Consider the following 19,035-nt stretch of genomic DNA (forward strand, 5'->3'; position numbering starts at 1 on the left):
GCTTACAACATACACTAAAGCTGCTTATAATATACACTAAACCTGCAAAAATAGAACAGTTTCTTGTAAAATGTCTCTCAACATTTGACTTTGTGTTTGACAGTTTCTCGTTGCAGATTAAACATAAAGTGCTTATAAGTGCAAATAAGTGTTCATTTATCTCTAAATTCTCAATGCTCATCTTAAATCTTTCTCTTCTTTGACATTTTGTTAGCTACTAGCTAGGCCAGATTGTTGTCTGCATTGCTGTGACCAGCAGAAGGTTTGTAAATTAGCAGTTATACATTAATTCCAGCATTTAAGACTATTGATTGTTATAACAGTGTTAGAACTGTGTTAGAACAATCAGCAACGCTTTATTTTACTGCTAGGGAGGATTATTTTATTACCTAAAATTACGATTCTGCTGTGGAGCCACAAGGGGACAGTTAAAGAGCAACATGTTGCCGACCACCGGTCTAGATCAACTAGTTCAACAAAGCCACATTCTTATCTGGAGGATATTCAGTCTGTCAGTTGTTTACTTCATTTACAGGCAGTTTGTAACTGTAAAACGTGCATTATTTAGATCTGCTACGTTTATTTTCTTCTATTTCAGTAATGCACACAAACACTACATGGGCGCTAGTAGCGTCCCCTTGTGGGGAAAAACGTTAACCATCAGTGAGAGAGTTACAACAAAGTTCTTATAAGTTTTCTATGTTTTATGTTATATGGAGCTTAGTTTTACTCAAAGTGTTGTGTATGATGACCCAATTTTTAAACACATTTTGTAAACGTAAAAATTAGAGGATTAAATTTAACCAAATGAGTTTAAAGTGTTAAATTTTATCTAGATTTACTCTAAAAGTAACCCAGGATTAAAATGGTAGTTGAAACGTAACCCTGATTATTTTCAAAGCTTAATAGTTGTTGGTGCAACCCACCGTTTCCCGCGCTGATCGATTGCTTCTGTCTGCCTCGGTGAGGTTCGACTGTGCTGTGTCGATGAAGAAGGGCTGCTGCTCACTCAACCCAAACAGTAGCGTAAACACGTTGTGCAGGTAAAAAATACGGTTTTTAACCACAAAACTCTTTTAAGATAGTTATTTTACAGCATTATATATACTTTGTTGATCACTACGCGACTTGCGGCTCGGTAGATTTGATATATTCGCTAATTCAGACACTTTCGTTAGCCTTAGCTGCGTGTTCGGCTAGCATGTGGCTAACGAGGCGTGTGCGAATGTTACATTGAATTTTATCACTGTAATAGCGTTTGTCTCACTGTAGCACATCCAGAATGAGCATTAGTTTAACATATGGTATTTATTTAGTGATGTTTTGTTAAATAAGACTCGAGACACGAGCAGAAACATGTTTTCAGTTTGAATGAGTCAGAAATGTGGGTTATTATGATTAAAGCACACGTAAGAGAACGCAGATGCAATTATAATATTAGAAATTACCCCCTCACTGCAGCTAAAGATCATGCCGAAGTGTGTTTTCTTATTTTTCAGCTATTTATTCCAATTGTCCACCTTAAATGCTGCAGTAGTTACATTCTGGCGGCTGGAAAATTGTACAGTCGGTTATGGACAAAAAGCTCATCCCCTGCTGTGTTTTTTCTTAGTAGGGTAACGAAGGGACTGCAGGGATGGAGAGAGCTCCAGAAACAGCCCGGAAAAGCACAACCAGCATTCCCCTCCACTCAATGCCTGGCACCGGCTCTTCATCGGCAGCTGAGGAGAATGAATGTGAGTGCAGGTGGTGGAGGGACATTTCATTCATCATACATCAGAGATCAAGGACATCTATCTATCTATCTGTCAGGAGGCCAAATGACATGATTCTGTATATTTAAGGAAATATTTCAGTATGCTATGTATTGTCATTGTGATGTGTTGTTTTGTATTATTTTAATTACATATCACATAATAATTCTATTATGTATTGGTTGTTTTGCTATATTTTTTGCTTTGTGTGTTGCAGCAGCAGGGGTGCATTTGTGTGAGGTCTGTGGAACGTGTTTTGAGACAAAGCGAGGACTTTCCAGTCATTGCAGGTCTCACCTGAGGCAGCTGGGTGTGGCCGTGTCTGACAGCAGCGGCGCTCCGATTGACCTGCTGTACGAGCTCATCCGCGAGAGAGACGGAAAACTGCCCTATCCCTCCCCTAAGGCCAGCTCGGACAAAACACCAACTCACAAACCCCCCAGAAAACCCAAAATCCCCAAATCCCTCCTGACCCCTAGCCTTAAAACCATCCAGACTCCCACCCATAAAACTCCCAAAGCCCCCACCCCTAAAACCCCCCAGTCTTCCACACTTAAAACCCCCAGCCCCAAAAAGGACTCCACCACCAAACTCAAGATTAAAATTGCCTCCCTGGTGAAGAAGTACAGTAAGTCTCCATCTGCAGGGTCAGCCCCACTGTCACCCGGCCCCTCCCCCCCACAACTGAGCCCCATTAAACCTGATAAACCCCGTAAAGTGCCCACCGAGCCAAAGAGTGTTCCAGGTCCTGTATCTCCACCTCTGTCTCCGTCTCTGTCTCTAGCTTCCTCCAAACCCATGTGGGCTCCTCAGGAAACAGACGCTCCGCTGAACCTCAGTGAGTAAGACCAGCCTGACTGCACTCAGGACTCATAAATCAGTGATTGTTTAAAGCTTCAGAAATATTCATTCACAGCACTGTTCACTCCCCAGTTTATACAGTACATATATGCGAATTAAACACCATTTTCGTTTATCCATCCATTCAATTTACAGTAGTAAACCTATTCAGCCCACAGCTGTTGCTAACCACAAATGTCCAGTTGACAGCAGTCCTGTGGTCAGAAAATGATCACGTTTTGTGTGTGTTTAATGGTGAAAAATGTGTGTTAAAATGCTTTAAATGTTATGAAAACTGTACTGCACCCCTTTTACTGTTTATGTCTTTAAAAAGTACAATTGCAAGATTTTTTTTTAAACACTGTTATGTCCACACTTTTTGGTCTTTAATCTTTGTATATAAGTGGGTATATGTAATGTGCTTATCGTCACTGTCAGAACAAAACTATCCATTTTTCAGTTTTTGCCATAATTTGAAAATAATTTTTGCCTTTTATTTTGTGTGTAAATTTCATTAAGAATGAACAAAAGAAACGGCCCAAAATGACTTGTACAACTGTCTAGTTCCATTGAATTACATTAAAAGTACACTATGTTTTTTGCTTCTTCTGTAAAGCGAAATGTTTAATATGCATATGTAAGCTAATTGTACTGAATGTTTCTTAATGCAGCGGCGATGACGGACCCCTCACTGAGGGACGACGTTCATGTCTGTGAGTTGTGCGGAGCGTGGTACGAGACGAGGAAGGGCCTGTCCAGCCACGCGAGGGCTCACCTGCGGCAGTTCGGGGTGGAGATTGACTCCAAAGGCGCCCCGATTGACATCCTGCATGAGCTGCTGCTGAAGGAGGAGCAGAGCGGGAGGGTCAGCCCACTGCAGCTCGATGACAACCCTCCCTCGTCCACTCCCCCCAGAGCTGCCCCAAAACGGCCCACGCCGTCTTCGCCGCTGCCTGAGGGGCCACACACTGCCCCTGTCTCCCCACCGCCCCTCAAAAAGATCAAAATCTCAGCTGCAGCGGTGGGGGCAGAGCCAGAGGAGGAGGCATTTGGGCTGAAAGCTCAGCGGAAAGGTGAGTTCAGCTGGTGTGTCTCTGTCTTTTGACATCTGGTGCAGCTTGTCGGTGTAAAGTGGGCGGTGAGGGGGCAGGACACGCCCACGCTGCCCAGTATTGATGTATTTGATTGTCTAATTTAACTGTAGGCAGTGAAGGTCATCTGTGTGAATGTACAGGTGCAGTTTTTGGTCTCGTTTTAGGCTTGTATGGTAAAAATGCTAAAATTATTATTGCAATAGAGCATTTGATAAAGCACATTTTATGTATTGTTAATAAAATAGTCTGTTTTATTTAGAGTTAAAAACACTATTTATTTCCAAAATTGACGTACTAAGTCGATAATGAATGTCATAGAATAATATACTGTGATCAGATTTCCTGCAGTGCTTCCTACATTTCTGCTTCTTCTGAACTTCAGAACTTTATATATGATGTAACTTGATCTGATGATGTGAAATAAGGTTTACGAATGTGATGTAATCTCTGCTTTCAGGTGATTCGTCGAAGGACGTGAGCTGTGAGTTCTGTCATGAGAAATTTAAGAAGAGTCAGAGTTTAGCAAGCCACGCCCGCTCTCACCTGCGGCAGCTCGGCATCACCGAGTGGACTGTGCACGGGTCACCCATGGCAACGCTCAGGGACCTGATGGCCCGCCGTGGAACAACCAGTTTACCCAAGCCTCATGCTCCTCCCTCAAAGCACAGTGCCACACCCATGAAACCACTTAGCTCACCCATTAAGCCACATGCCCCACCCACAAAAGACAGTGCCACGCCTACGAAGCCTCATACTTCACCCACAAAGCCATATACTCCACCTGGACAGTCCCGTGTTCTGGAAAAGCCTGTTGCCACGCCCACAAAGCCTCTTGCCTTACCTACAAAGCCTCATGATCTGCCTCCAAAGCCCCTGCCCTCAACACCCACTAGTCCTCTACCTCCATCCACAGCCCTGCCCCCACTGACTCCTGGTTCCGCCCCCATTGCTCCAGGCTCTGCCCCTCCCCGAGTGCCCAAGGCCAGGAAAGGCTCACGGACAGTGGTGCCTAAACCGAAGGACGAGCCGGTGGAGAAGAACATTACTGTCGTAGAACCCCCCAAACCCAAAAACACTACTACACCTTCACTGACCGCCCCAGTGTCCAGCAGCAGCCAGAGCAGCACAGGTAAGGCACCCTCTCTGTCTCCTCACCAGCTCACATACAGTTACAGGACTCATCTTCTGTACGAGGTCTTTCATCCTCCTGAAGATCAGGCTCAGGCCGTCAGTCTTACCTCTTAAACAAACAAGATATATATCGTCCTTCATTCAGCACTTTAGCTCAACTTGGCTCTGACTGTTCGCACCATGTTTACTTCCTGTAACTGTTGTTTCAACTTAAAAGCACTCTGCAGAGTTTTGTAACTGCAACTTCATGACATTTCATAAAATTCTGAAGCATTGGCAGCAATAATTTTGCGAAAATATATATAGTGGAAACACTAATACCTGAACAATGATTTTAGTGTTTGAATAGTGGCACCTTGAACAGTTAACCAGGTATTTGAGTCTCTGTTCTTCATTAACGCTTTGTGCGTTTGCCTGTGCGTTTGCCTGTGTCAGTGCTGAAGCCGGAGGCCGATCTGTCCATGCCGGTTCGGTGTGATTACTGCAGTGAGATGTTTGACAGTCGTAAAGCTCTGTCCTGCCACGCCCGCGCCCACCTGCGCCAGCTTGGGGTCAGATGGTCCCCCAACGCCTCACCCATCGACACCCTGTATGAGCTCATGCTGAGGGAGGGAACGCTGCAGGGGTCAGAGGTCAAACCGGAGCCTGCAGCGGGGGCCAGTGGGTTGTGGAGGAAGGCAACCTCCTCACCTCGAACATTCACAACTTCACCCGTAGACTTTTTTGCAGAGAAAACAGACTCGCTGGACAACATGGCTGCAGGTACGTCCACCTGCACTGCATCACATACAGTGCATTTTGTATCTGAAATATCGTGAGTGTTATCAAATCTTTAAATTGCCTCAGTTATTAAACTGTGCTGGTCTGGTTGCTCCATCTGACTGACTGCTTGAGTCACCTGACTTTTCAGGCTAATTTAAATTAAACAGGCATCTACTTAGACACCTGTAGCAACCTTTGTCCTTCAACTTGAGTTTATACTTATTTTTACACTATTATCTTTTTAAAACTTTGGAGGCAAAAAGAAACTGAAATAAATTTTCTTTGGATGCACTGAAATTTTTTTTTGGTGAGAATAATGGACACAAAATGCACTAATAATATTTGCAATTTAAGACAACACAGTCAGTTATGCAGTATATCTAGGACAGTTTTCATTTCTGTCAGATGGGGACGCCAAAGCCATAAAGCTTCTTCACCCACTCAGCTTTTTGAAATGGAAACGAGCCGAAAACCAAAACGTTTGCACTGATGCTGTTTTTCCTTTCAGAGCTGAATCAGAGCCTCAGACTCCTCAAAGCTCTGTAGATCAGGAACCAACCAAATTACACAACCAACTTCCTCTCTTTAGTCTTGAGTTAAGCTCTGGCAGGTCAAGATAAGATTTTTCACAAATTCGTATTACAGAAGCAAATCTGATCTTAATTTAGGAATTTTATCTGCTCCAGTCAGGAAATCTTGACCTACCCGATCAAAGTCGATAATCAGCTGTCATGTTTGTTTCCTAGCAACCAACCATACATACACACCTGAAATGTAAACACATAATAAAAATAATGTTAAAAATGTAAATTACAGCTGCTGTTACTGATGTAAATAAGGTCAAAACAAAACTAAAGTGTGATAAACTGTAAGTTGTGAATACTGTGAAAGCGCCCCCTGCTGTTTATCAGAGCGTTGCTGCTCCCCAGTTTCAGTCTCCATTTCCCAAATGTGTTAGCTGAGCACACAAACGTTATTAAAGCATCTTACAGTGAAAGCAGCGTTTTACAGTATAAATAAATGTAGCGTCATTATGCTAGTAGTGAACTATGCTGCCTGACACAGCTGCCTAAAAATGATAATACGGATGCTTAAACAGAAGTTGGGACACTGTTGGGGTTTATCCTAAAGTCAGGACAGTGGATGAACTATAGCTTTTATCAGGGTTCTGCACATATTTTACTGTGTGTGTGTGTTTGTGTTTCTCCTGCAGGGTGTGAGGCTACATGTGATCTGTGCGGGTTTGACTTTGAGAACAGAAAAGCTCTGGCGAGTCACGCACGTGCTCATCTCCGCCAGCAGGGGGTGGACTGGCACACTAATGGCTCTCCCATAGAGACACTGGCCGAGTGGATGCAGAGAGAACCGGGCAAAGTGGCAGAGCTCCACAAACGCTACATGAGGGGAGAACTGCCTCAGGTGGTCAAGAAGGCAAGACTGCTTCATTACTTCTGGAGGTTCTAGATACGCCACTGACTGTGAATACGAGCTGTAGCCTAAGCAATGTTTTTTACAGCTCTTTACTGAAAGAGTTACTGTAACACTCATACATATTAGTTTAGATATGAATTAATATCTTCTACAAGCTTCAGATGTTTGTGTAATCTAAAATGTTTATGTGCACCGGCATTAGCTTAGTGCTAAAGTACTAAAAAATCCCACTGGAGCGCTAGCAGAAATTAGCATTATTTTTGTCCTGAAGTTCTAGTTCTGACAGTCAGGGTTCTCTCACACAGAGGAGTTCCACATCCCCTCATCCCTCGCTCTCTGACCCAGAGCCCGCTCGCCCTGCAACTGCACGAGAGGTCAAAGGTCAACCATCCACTTCCTCTGCCCACAGGAAACCATTGGCTTCGCAGCACACACCAACGCACACTGCTGCCAGAGGTAACACACACGCACATGCTGACACAGTGCCACCAGTTCCACAGCCAGACACTGTGAGAAGCTGAATCAGACTTTAAAGCTAAACCTGAGTCAGACTCTGAAGCTGAAGTTGAATCAGGCTCTAAAGCTGTAATAGACTCCGGATCAGAATCCGAAGCCGAGTCAGACTCTGTAGCTGAAGCTTACTCTGAGTCAGACTCTGAAGTTGAAGTTAAATCAGAAGCTGAATCAGAGTCTTTTGTTTATCCGATATGTTTTACATACACAGAATTGATTCTGTTAAACACTCACTCAGAGACAGAACATATCTACACACTGCAGTAGCACAAAGAAATCTAAACATATGACATAGGAAGTGTGCAGTCCTGTACAGGTTCAGGTGGAATAAACAGCTGGTCTGTGACCTGTTCAGCATATGTGGCTTTGTTAGGAGCTCATTCTCCTGCAGATGGACACTCCCTCCCGATAGGGAATGCAGGACAGTTTCAACTATGCTGACTGTAAAATGTGTTAATTATAATAAACAGGTAACTAGAGATGAAACGGTTACCGGTTTCACGGTAAACTGCGGTAAAATTAATGAATTAATTGAACTTTAAAGTATCGTTAAAACCTTGCTGTACAGAGTCAAACAAAGGCAGAATCATTCTCTCAGATGTAGCTCTGTGTGTGTGCGTGTGTGTGTGTGTGTGTGTGTGTAGAGGGGAAGGGGGAGAGAGGGGAGAACATGGCGGAATGTAGTGACAGAGATTCAGAGATATTTCAGCCTTCTATGAAGACCAAGTCTGACGTTTGGTCTTGTTTTGGGTTTTATGAGGATGCAGAAGGAAAGTTAATTGAAGATGACCACCCTGTCTGCAGATGGCCACCCTGTCTGCAGAACAGACCGAAAGAAAATAGCGGCGAAAGGGGGCAACACATCAAACCTTACGAGTCATCTTCGCGACCACCACCCGCTACTTTAGAGAATGCAAGGTTAACTTTAACGTAGAAGTCCGTGGGGACTTCAAAATAGAAGAGATGTCATGGTTTGTGTGGTTTAACTTATGCTTATGGTTCGTTAATAATATAAAATGAAGCTTTTAGCGTCATCGGTGAATCAACTGTGAATCGAAACTAAAGCTTTTAACACATTTCTGTGGAGCAGAGTCTCCAAAATGAGTTCTGAGTTAACTCACACAAGCTCTGGAATGAGACGCTGCAGAAGTTCAATCTGCACAGCTCCCCTTTCTCGTCTCGCTTGCAGTGTTTACTGTGTGCTGATTTTAGGAAAAGCAGAGTTTCAGAGATTAAACTTTAGGAGTGTTTCTGCTGCAGCTCAGATGCGTGTTAATTTTAAGTTATGTTTTAGTTTTAAAATGCTTTTAGAGAAGCAGCTCCACAGGTGAAGACATGCTGTGTGAGTTCTACACTGTCTGCAGCTCACAGCACGGTCATGCAATTCTTCTGTGATTTTGGCTGTTTTTCTTAGTGCACTGGATTGATTAGGGGTACAGCGCCACAACGGCACAATAATGCTGCAGTTGCAGTTAGGACAGAGATCCCCCGAGTGCAGCACTTTTTAGAAGTAGTCATTTTCCATTAAGAATTATAATAATAATAGTAATAACAGCAATAATAATAATACATTTGCTATTCTTTTGTTTACAGAGTATTACAAGTATTGTAAGTAATACAAAAGTAATACTACAAATGCATTGACTATATTTTTTTAATGTTTATTCAAACAAAAAAGTGCATATTGCTGCCAGTTCTATTTGTGTTAATATAAAAGTTGGTGAAACAAGTTTCAGTTTTGGGAATCAGTATTTATTTATTTATTTATTTATTTATTTATTTTACTTTTCAACACATTTGAACAATATCGCGATAATACCGATAATCGTGATAATTTTGGTCATGATAATCGTGATATGAAATTTTAATATCGTTTCATCTCTACAGGTAACGTGTTTGTGTGTTGCAGGTTGTGAGAGGCGTCCTCCTAAGCACATCCCCCACAGTGACAGCAGACTGGGGGCGGGGCCTCTGAAGCCACGTGTGGGGAACGCTCCCTCCCTCATGCCCCGCCCACCGGAGAGCAGCCTGGTTAAACTGGTGGGGAAAGTTTACTCACTGAAGTGCAGGTGAGATTATGATCAGATTATTAACACACTCAGTGATTTTGATACTGTACCTTCCAGATTTCCCTCAGAGAACAAGCATATGTCTGTCTGACTGTCTGACTGTCAGCACATTATAAATTACTGGAAAATATTGCGCATAAAACCATCATCAGTGTTAGCAGATATTATTGGCCAACAGATATAATGGTCAGAATGTAATGGGATGAAAAACGAAAGGAAACACTGTGCTTGCCTTCTTGTCTTTTATGATCCACAGCATACTTTACTGATTGTTATTATAACTAGATTATAATTGTTTTTAGTGGTCTAAAATTAATTCGTTGAATCATGGTGCACTTTTGTAAATCTACTGTTTAATGTAAATTAATCTAATGCAATGTAATCTGTGCTCCTGTGCGTGCAGGTTCTGTGAGGAGGTGTTTAAAGGTCCTCTCTCGGTTCAGGAGGATTGGCTGATTCACCTGCGGCAGCACATCCTCAACCTCAAACGGGACTCCGCCCCTAACTCCGCCCCTATAACACAGAGCCCCGCCCCCACAATCCAGCACTCAGACACGGCGCAGCTTATTGGCCCGCAGGTCATTTAAGGGGCAGGAACTGCTCGTTACCATAGCAGTGTGGTAAGGACTGCTTTACTGCTCCCCCTCAGGAAGCTTCAGCTGTGAGCTTTACACTGAGTCTAAATTCTCATCTTTTTAGCTGAAACTACTTTTTACAGGTTTTTACAGTTGGTTTTGGGAGACTCACTGAAGAGCTGAATGTATTTTACTGTCTGGATTCTGGATTTTGTGTTTTTACCTTTCATTTTTTTAATTAGGGTTTATTTTTAGATTTTTTACATGCTGTTTTTATACTGGTATAAAGGGAACAGAACTCTCTCATATATGAAACATTTTGTTTAAGTGTGCGGATCTGAGGACAGCACTGTTTACTGATCAGGCGACTGCAGGTGTGTGTGTGTGTGTGTGTCGGGGGAGGGACTGAATGAATTTGCACCACAACATTTATTACCGAAACACTGAATAAAAACGAATATCTTTATAAATATGTATATTTTTGAGAGTTTTTATTTCTCTGATTAAATATATGCATTATATTTAACCGTTTTTAAGACTTTTTAATCTGCTCTTCTCTGTTAATAATGTGCTTTCTGGATGCGTCCTTTTTTTTTTTTTGCATTGTGTGATCTAACAAAGCCAAAAACTGAGATTTTTATTCAGTTTATTTGGTTTATTTTTTTGTTTGTTTGTTTATTTTATTGTTTTTTTTTTTTTTTTAAGGATCTCGTCAGCCGCTATCACAATAGCCGCTATTCTCCTTAGGGTCCAGTAGATACACTATACTTTACAAAATAGTGCAATAACATTCAACAAAACAAGTCGTACAGAACATGGGTAAAAAAAATTAAAGGAAAACAAAACTACAATAAAACAATTTAACAATTTAAACAGAAAAATCACACTGGGAGAAAAGATCAGTTGGTATATCTCACAACGACCTTAGCCGACACTATTCTGGTAAGAATTCTGGTAAGGTTTGTGTCGCAGTCTGCCTTTTGAACAAGAAAACACATGAGAATTATTTTATCGTTACTTTAAGTAAACAAATCAATAAGGGCTCTCTGATCAGAACTGCACTCTGAATGAGCTCACAGTGAATCTGACGGTAAAGGTGCCTCGAGTATCTTTAATGCCATGATAGTAAACATGCTGGCTCACAGTAGAGCTGGATAATATATTGTTATGACAGTTTTTCTGAGAATATTGTGGATGTCAACCTTTATTTTCATTCAGAAATACATTGAGGGTGACCATTATCAATTATCAGTGCAACTGAGCATTTACAGCGTAAAGGCAGTGTGTCAAACACAAGACCAGCAGCACTGCTGTGTCTGATCCATTCGCCCCAGTGCAACACACACTAACACACCACCATCACGTCATGTCAGTGTCACTGCAGTGCTGAGAATGAACCACCACCCAAATAATACTGGCTCTGTGGGGGTCCTTACCACTGAAGAACAGGATAACAACGTATGCAGAGAAACAGATGGACTATAGTCTGACTGTAGAACTACAAAGTGAAACTATATGGTCAGTGGACAGTGAGTGTCTGCCATAGCGAGCATCATTCTGAAGATAGAAAGATCATCTTGGGCTGATATTAAAGCTTATGAATATTTGTGATAGTTTGTCAAGCAGCTGGTGAGTTTTTTTTTGTTTTTTTTTTATCTTTTTCGGGGATGTTATACAGAATATTTTGGAAATGAATGTGAGTAAACCCCAGGATCTTATTTCCCCACATTCTTGTTTCAGGATACTTCTTACCAAATTTCACACCTCTCTGACTATTTATGCCATTGAAGTGCCTCAATATTTTAATTTACAGAATTTCTCCAGAAGTGCTTCCCAGAAAGGGGGTTCTGGCCCCTCAGAGCAACAGCCCTGAGTTGGTGTTGCCTGTTATCAACATGTGGTGGTCTGAGATACAGACTAACAGGAAATAACAGTGAAAAAAGTGGCAGAAAGCATCCTGAAGGCTGAACCTTGGTCCCAGCCTGTTAGCAGTGTTAGCAGCAGCCATGCCTCTCAGTGACCTTCTGACCTTAAGCAGCTTCAGTAAACCACAGTGGAGCTCCAAGACTGGTCGTCGTCTTAACGCTCACAGCTCCACTGTTTCACTGCAGAATACTGTACATATGTAATTACATAGTTACATAGTTATATTTACAGTTGCGCACCATGCTGTATGAACAGTCAGAACTGCAGTCTGACATTTTTCAAAACATGACCAAAATCTTTAATCAGATTCAGATAATAAAATATCTCCTGATAAACACAAACACTAAAGTTTACAATCTGCACTTTCCACACAGTTTCTATTCCTGTTTGAGAAATAATTTTCATAAAACTACAGCATGTTCATGTGGAGCCAGTTCGGAGTTTCAGTTTAACTCCACACTGTATTATCAGAATGTTTTCAGTGTGACGTCACTGCAGGATTTGTTTCCTCCTCAGGACTCCCAGACTGAATAGTTATTCTATAGAAAATCAATATATCAGTAAAAGGAGTTGAAAGAGAACTAAAGAATCACTTTATTATGTGTTTAAAACGTGCAGTTAGAATCACATCAGTAGCATCAAAACGCAGCTTTAGCTTTAAACAGCTTTTAGCTTTTTTTCTCTGTTATAATAATGGAGTATTTTAACTCCATACTTACTCCATAACTTAGTGGTGATCACTACAATAGTCATGACAAAAATCACATCACAACAAAAACATGCTTCACAACAACAATCACAACAATAACTTCACAACAAAAACACTCGACGCAACAAAAACCACTACTTAACAACAATCATTACATCACAACAATCACTACTTCACAACAACTATCACATCAGTCATCACAATTAAAAAAATTAATACTTCACAACAAACACTACATCACAACAAACCTTACCACAATCACTACACCAAAACAATCACTATTTCACAACAATCACATCACAACAATGATCACTACACCAAAACAATCACTACATCACAACAATGATCACTACACCAAAACTATCACTGCTTCACAACAATCATTACATCACAACAAAAAACATCCCAACAATCAATACACAAAAACAATCACTACTTCACAACAGTCACTACATCACAACGAACAATCACTACACCAAAACAATCACTACTTCACAACAATTACTACATCACAACAACAATCACTACATCACAACAACAAACATCGCAACAATCACTACTTCACAACAATCATGGCAACCACAGCAATCACTACATCACAACAGACACAGCTGATCAGTTACATTTGGGGTAAAGGGGGTAACTGGGGGAATTATATTTTTGGCTGGACTGTTGCTGTAAAAAACTGCCTGTGGATGAGTGTGAGAGTGTAACTGATCTGAGTTCTTCATTCTGAGTGTTATGAGTGTGAATGTCTGTCAAAGTGTTTAAGTGAAACTCCCAGCATGTAATTAAAGAAGTCCAGTTTATTAAAGCCGGAGCTGCACACTGCTTTACCTCTCTGCTTCACTGGATGCTGCTTTACTGGACACTGCTTTTCTGGAACACTGTGTGCAGTCAGAGCGATAGTTTTACTCAGCTCACCGCCGATCAGCTTACACACTGGCTATTTCTGCTGCAGCTGTAACTCTCCAGACTGGAAGAGCCTTTCAGAGCCAGCGGCCAGTCCAGCTCACAAACACGGGGTGAAAAGGTCAAGAGGCGTTGGCTTTAAAGACACAATTCAGTCAAAAAATGTCCATCACTGCTCACAGTGAGCTTCCTGTACTCCAGTCCTGCTCAGTCTTAATGAGACGATTCAGTATAATTTTTACAAGATTTTAGAATTTTGTTTTTAAATTATTTTAAAACTTCACTATATCAGATTTTGCATCTCAGTAATCTCTGTCTTTATATGTGAGGAAATACTGAATATGTATTTAGAGATTTTTACATCACTCATTTCTGCTGTTATGGCTGAAAATATCATTCAATTATTCACTCACTTCCTCCAGCTCACACTACTGACACTTTTCTTGAAAAAGACCTAAATCGTGTCTGTTACACCCCAAAAAGGGCACAAGTTCACATAAAAAGACTAAATCCACAATCCAGATTAATTTAGAAAGCAAAATGGCAAAAAGTATTTACACAGTTTAACATTTACTTAACAGTTTAATGTTGCACAGTGATAAACACCAGAGCTGTTTTCCTGCTAATTGCGCCCCCTCGTGTAGAATCTTCAGCCTGCTGAATCTGAGGGAATAAGTTAAGCCAGGTTTCTGTGCTTTGCTTGCAGAAATAACGGCACGTTTACCTTCTTTAAAGCGGCGACCCTGCAAAGGAAAATGCAGAACTGTGCCATCTGCTGGTCACATTCAAAACATTTTGAGTCCACATTAATTTCTTCACAGGGACTTTTTTGATGATAGGTTAAAAGTTTTAAAAAATATTTTTTTTGTGAATCAGTCCCACAGCCATGAAATACAATATAATAGCATAGTATTTTGCTCAGTAACATGACTGAAATGTGCTGACTGAAAGGGGCTTCATGGGTTAATGACATTATTAATGCAACAGACTTGTAATGCATTTTAGAGAAACATCATTAAAACCTAACTTTTGTCTTTTACTAGTAATTTATCATTTTGAATGAAAGTCGCTCTATGTAAGCTTTGGGGATTTGGAGACCTCTATGGTGAAAATGTGTAACTGCATCCCAACATGTGGAAGAACACTCTGTATCATCTGTTATGCTTCTTCCCCGAGTGGATGAATCTGCTGATTGAAAGAGAACTCAAAGAGAACTCAGTCTAAACTTGGTGAAGGACATGTCTTCTGAGGATTTGAGTGAATTATCTACTATTGTCATCATATCTTCATCATAATGTTCATTTTTAGATCATTTGAGGCCTAAACATCGACCCGGACCTTCTTTTTGAGTGTGTGTGTGTGACGTTAATACGCAAAGACATATGACGTGGTGTGAAAAGCTTGATGTCTCTGACTTTTAAATGATTATTTCAGGCTTTACAGGGCAACATTACATTAGCATAGCCACAGTAGCAGCCATACTGAAGTCTGAATTTCATCTGTAATTTTGTCCATTTTTTATCTTTATATGTAATCTGGAACAGATCAGAAACCTCTCAGGTCCAGAACTCATTCCGACCGTCTTTTGTTTTAGCGTGTATGTGGACAGAAGCCAGTGTAGCTCTCTAGTGGTCACTTCATCTTCATTCGTTTGTTTCTCCATTTGGATGACCAGCGCATTTCAGCTGCAGCTCTGAGGAACACCAGCAGAACCTGGAATGTGTTTAATGTGTGTAAAGCGCCTCAGAGGAGAAACACGTTGAACAGAAAACAAAGAGCCTGTTTATTACAGTCTTATACTTTATTTCTCCCTTGAAGTCCTTTTATAATGTTTCATAAACCAAAACCATAATTCATTTTTGACATGATCATTTTCTAATCTCTCTTTATCCCTTACAATGAAACAGGCTGTTTCTGTTACTGTGCCTTTAAGCCTGATATATGTAAATGAGCTCTGTTCTGATTGGCTGGCCTGTATTGTGAAAATACATTGAAAAAGCAATCCAGACTGAAACCTTCCTTATAACTTCAGCATGAATGGGCAGGGCTAAACTGCTGTTCGCTGAATGGGTGGAGCTAAACTGCTGTAGGCTGAATGGGTGGAGCTAAACTGCTGTAGGCTGAATGGGTGGGGCTAAATGGCTGTAGGCTGAATGGGTGGGGCTAAACTGCTGTAGGCCGAAGGGGCGGGGCTAGACTGCTATAGGCTGAATGGGCGGGGCTAAACTGCTTTAGGCTCAATGTGCTGGGCTAAACTGCTATAGGCTAAATGGGTGGAGCTAAACTGCTGTAGGATGAATAGGTGGAGCTGAACTGCTATAGGCTAAATGGGTGGAGCTAAACTGCTGTGGGCTGAATGGGTGACCATGCAAGGACTGTATGTACTGAAGAGTAAAAGGTCTTGTCAGTGACTACAGTAGAAGTTAGAAGAATGTCTCTCTGGTTACTCCTCATTTGTCTTTAGTCCCACATGTGCTTCTGACCGTGATTAATGGAGCAGCGTCCACTGAGGCTCTGAGGAACAGCAGCTCTGAAACTCAGAGAGAATTCCCTTCAGCAGATGTGGAGTGTTTAATCGCACACATTAATAAAAAAAAAAACTTTCATCAACATCATGACCACTTTTCATTACTTTTACATTAACTGTGTGAAGTTATTCACTCACTGAGCACTGTATTAAGTCCACCTCCTGGTTTCTACACTGACTGTTCATCTTTTTAGCTCCACTGACCATATAGGAGCATTTTGTAGTTCTACAGTTACAGACTATAGACCATCTACTTCTCTGCATACTTTGTTACCTTGTTCTTCAATGGTCAGGAGCCCCAACAAGACCCCCACAGAACAGGTATTATTTGGTTAGTGGGTCATTCTTAGCACTGCAGTGACACTGATGTGGAGGTAGTGTGTGTATGTGGTGCGAGTGGATCAGACACAGCAGTGCTCCTGGAGTTTTTAAACACCTCAGTGTCACTGCTGGACTGAGAACCAAAAACATCCAGCCAACAGGGTCCTGTGGACAGCGCCCTGTGACCACTGATGAAGGACCAGAGAATGAGCAACACAAACTGTGCAGCAGCAGATGAGCTACCGTCTCTGACTTGACATCTACGAGGTGGACCAACAAGGTGGGAGTGTCTAATAGAGTGAACAGTAAGTGGACACAGAGTTCAAAAACTCCAGCAGCACTGCTGTGTCTGATCCACTCAAGTAAGACAAAAGACAGGAGAGTTTTGGAAAAACTACATCAGTGTTCAGACAATGAGACGATTCTGGTGCTCAAAGGCGACACAAGAGGCTATGCCTACCTGGTAGCTAACGTTAGCATATGTGTTTAGCGATTCTCTCTGACCAATCAGCAGCCTGCTGTTTTTACATCACCTTTTGGTATTGGCCCAGCTTGTTCAGAACCTCAACAGAGGTGATACCAAAATAGTAGCAGGTACCAGGTTTGCCTAATGGAGAACCAAAAACGACAAGTCGAGTCGAGTTGAGCCGGTACCGTGCGGTGGAGTAGCAGGTTTAGCTTCAGTTATGGTCCTATTTTCTCTGAAACTCAATGTTTTGTCCACCTTGAGTCTGTCTTTCTGTCTAAAACAGCCGTCCTACCTCTGATGATGCTATATGTTGTAGTGTCAGAGAGCTGATGGATAAAAACATGGAATCAACCGAAAATGGTCAGTTCTATTAGAGCTCTGAGCTGCACTAGTGAACAAAACACAATACAGTAAACAAAGACAGCCATGTGTAACCTGAAAGGCCGCTCCTCTCAACCAACTGCAGAGAATCCAACATTTATTACTGATGCAGTCATGGAAAATAAAACACCATCATATGAACGTCCTGGAGATCGTCAGCGTCCACAGAAGCGCAGCTGCAGCTCTGTCCAGCGCTCAGGCAGCTCGAACGGCATCAGGTAATTTAATGTTTAATAAACTCTGCATTAAGTAGTGATGACGTGGTCAGTTTCTCACATTCTTGGCAGCATTGAGTTGGTGGGGGGGCAGTGGGGGTTCAGCTGGGAAGGAGCCAAACTCCATCGAGGACATAAACACTGTATGAAACATTCTCCACAGTTATCCCAGACAACCCTGAAACACAGATTGACTTTCACTGCAAACTGAATAAAACTTGCGGTGCAGCTGATCAGAAACTACAGACCTAAAATTTTTTAGATTTAGTAATAATTTTTAGATTTAATAACAACCCATTTGCTGACATCTGCTTTCCTCAAATCAGTTTGTCCCAGAGTGTTCTGCTTCGTGTTGCAGTGCTGAACTCATGTTGTGGTTTATTTTATAGGACAAGTCTTCATTCTCTTCACTAATAACAGTGCTGTCAGAAATTTGGAACTTTTAGAAAACTTCTTTTCACATTCCCAGGAATAAGCTCCACTCTCTGTGGCCGATCCAGACTCTGTAAATAGGACAAAAAAACCTAGGACCAAGTCAAACCAATCAGGATAAGGAGGTGGGACCATCCACATTCAACCAATCAGTGTGAGGGGGTGGGACCACCAACATCCAACCCACCAGTATACAGAGATGGGACTGCCAATATTCAACCATTCAGAACAAGGAGGCGGGAACACCTATATCCAATCAATCAGACTAAGGAGATGGTACCACCAATATTCACTCAATCAGGATAAGGAGGCAGGACCACCATTTTCAACCAATCAGAACAAGGAGGCAGGACAACCAACAATGTACTAATTAAAACAAGGAGGCGGGATCACCAACATCCAACTAATCAGAACAAGAAGGTGGAAGCACCAACATCTAACCAATCAGAACAAGGAGGCAGGACCACCAACATTCAACCAATCAGGGTAGATGCCTGTCAGTCATGTTATTCATGCAGAGCCCATTGTGGGATGCTGTAGCCTAGCCTTAGTGTTGGCAAGCTACAAACCTGAGTTGTAATCAGACCCACTAAACCAGCTAAAGCTTCTAAGAAATAATCGCAAAGAAATGAACAATTTCATCACTAGCTACAAACAAAACAAGGAAAAAATTAAATGAATTGTATTCAGAAAATTACCGATTGTCACGGATTCCTTCTTTTCTCCCTCTGAGTGTCTGTTTCTTCCCCTCTGTTGTAGCCATGTGTCTTTTGTTTTCTTGTACCATGTGCTTTTGTTGTTGCTCTGTGTCTCCTCCCTGGTCCTGCCCCCTTGTTATCTGTTCCACCTGCTTGTAGCTCCGCCCCTCATTAGTCCCAGGTGTGTCTCGTTTCCCCTCTGTGTATTTATACCCCTGTGTTTGTTCAGTCTTCGTCTTGCATTGTGGATGTAACCTTGTCTCTTGTTTGCTTGTC

General features: G+C 41.8%; 1 protein-coding gene across 4 annotated transcripts; it reads left to right on the plus strand.

Annotated features, from left to right (window-relative positions):
- The first annotated feature begins 959 nt into the window (after positions 1-959).
- On the plus strand, positions 960-10,477 carry si:dkey-217d24.6 (protein Wiz). Of its 4 annotated transcripts, none has more exons than XM_036571509.1 (10): positions 960-1,043; positions 1,613-1,736; positions 1,972-2,592; positions 3,266-3,667; positions 4,146-4,817; positions 5,255-5,581; positions 6,795-7,012; positions 7,318-7,468; positions 9,435-9,594; positions 9,998-10,477. In XM_036571509.1, exons 2-10 carry the CDS (start codon positions 1,637-1,639, stop codon positions 10,179-10,181), a joined length of 2,835 nt encoding a protein of 944 aa, XP_036427402.1. In that variant the 5' UTR covers positions 960-1,043; positions 1,613-1,636; the 3' UTR covers positions 10,182-10,477. The 4 variants fall into 4 exon arrangements, with proteins under 4 accessions (XP_036427402.1, XP_036427404.1, XP_036427405.1 ...); XM_036571511.1 differs by having other exon boundaries at positions 1,975-2,592; XM_036571512.1 differs by having other exon boundaries at positions 1,978-2,592.
- Positions 10,478-19,035: the final 8,558 nt, after the last annotated feature.

The sequence above is a fragment of the Colossoma macropomum genome, unplaced genomic scaffold, assembly GCF_904425465.1.
Source record: "Colossoma macropomum unplaced genomic scaffold, Colossoma_macropomum, whole genome shotgun sequence".
Lineage (NCBI taxonomy): Eukaryota > Metazoa > Chordata > Actinopteri > Characiformes > Serrasalmidae > Colossoma > Colossoma macropomum.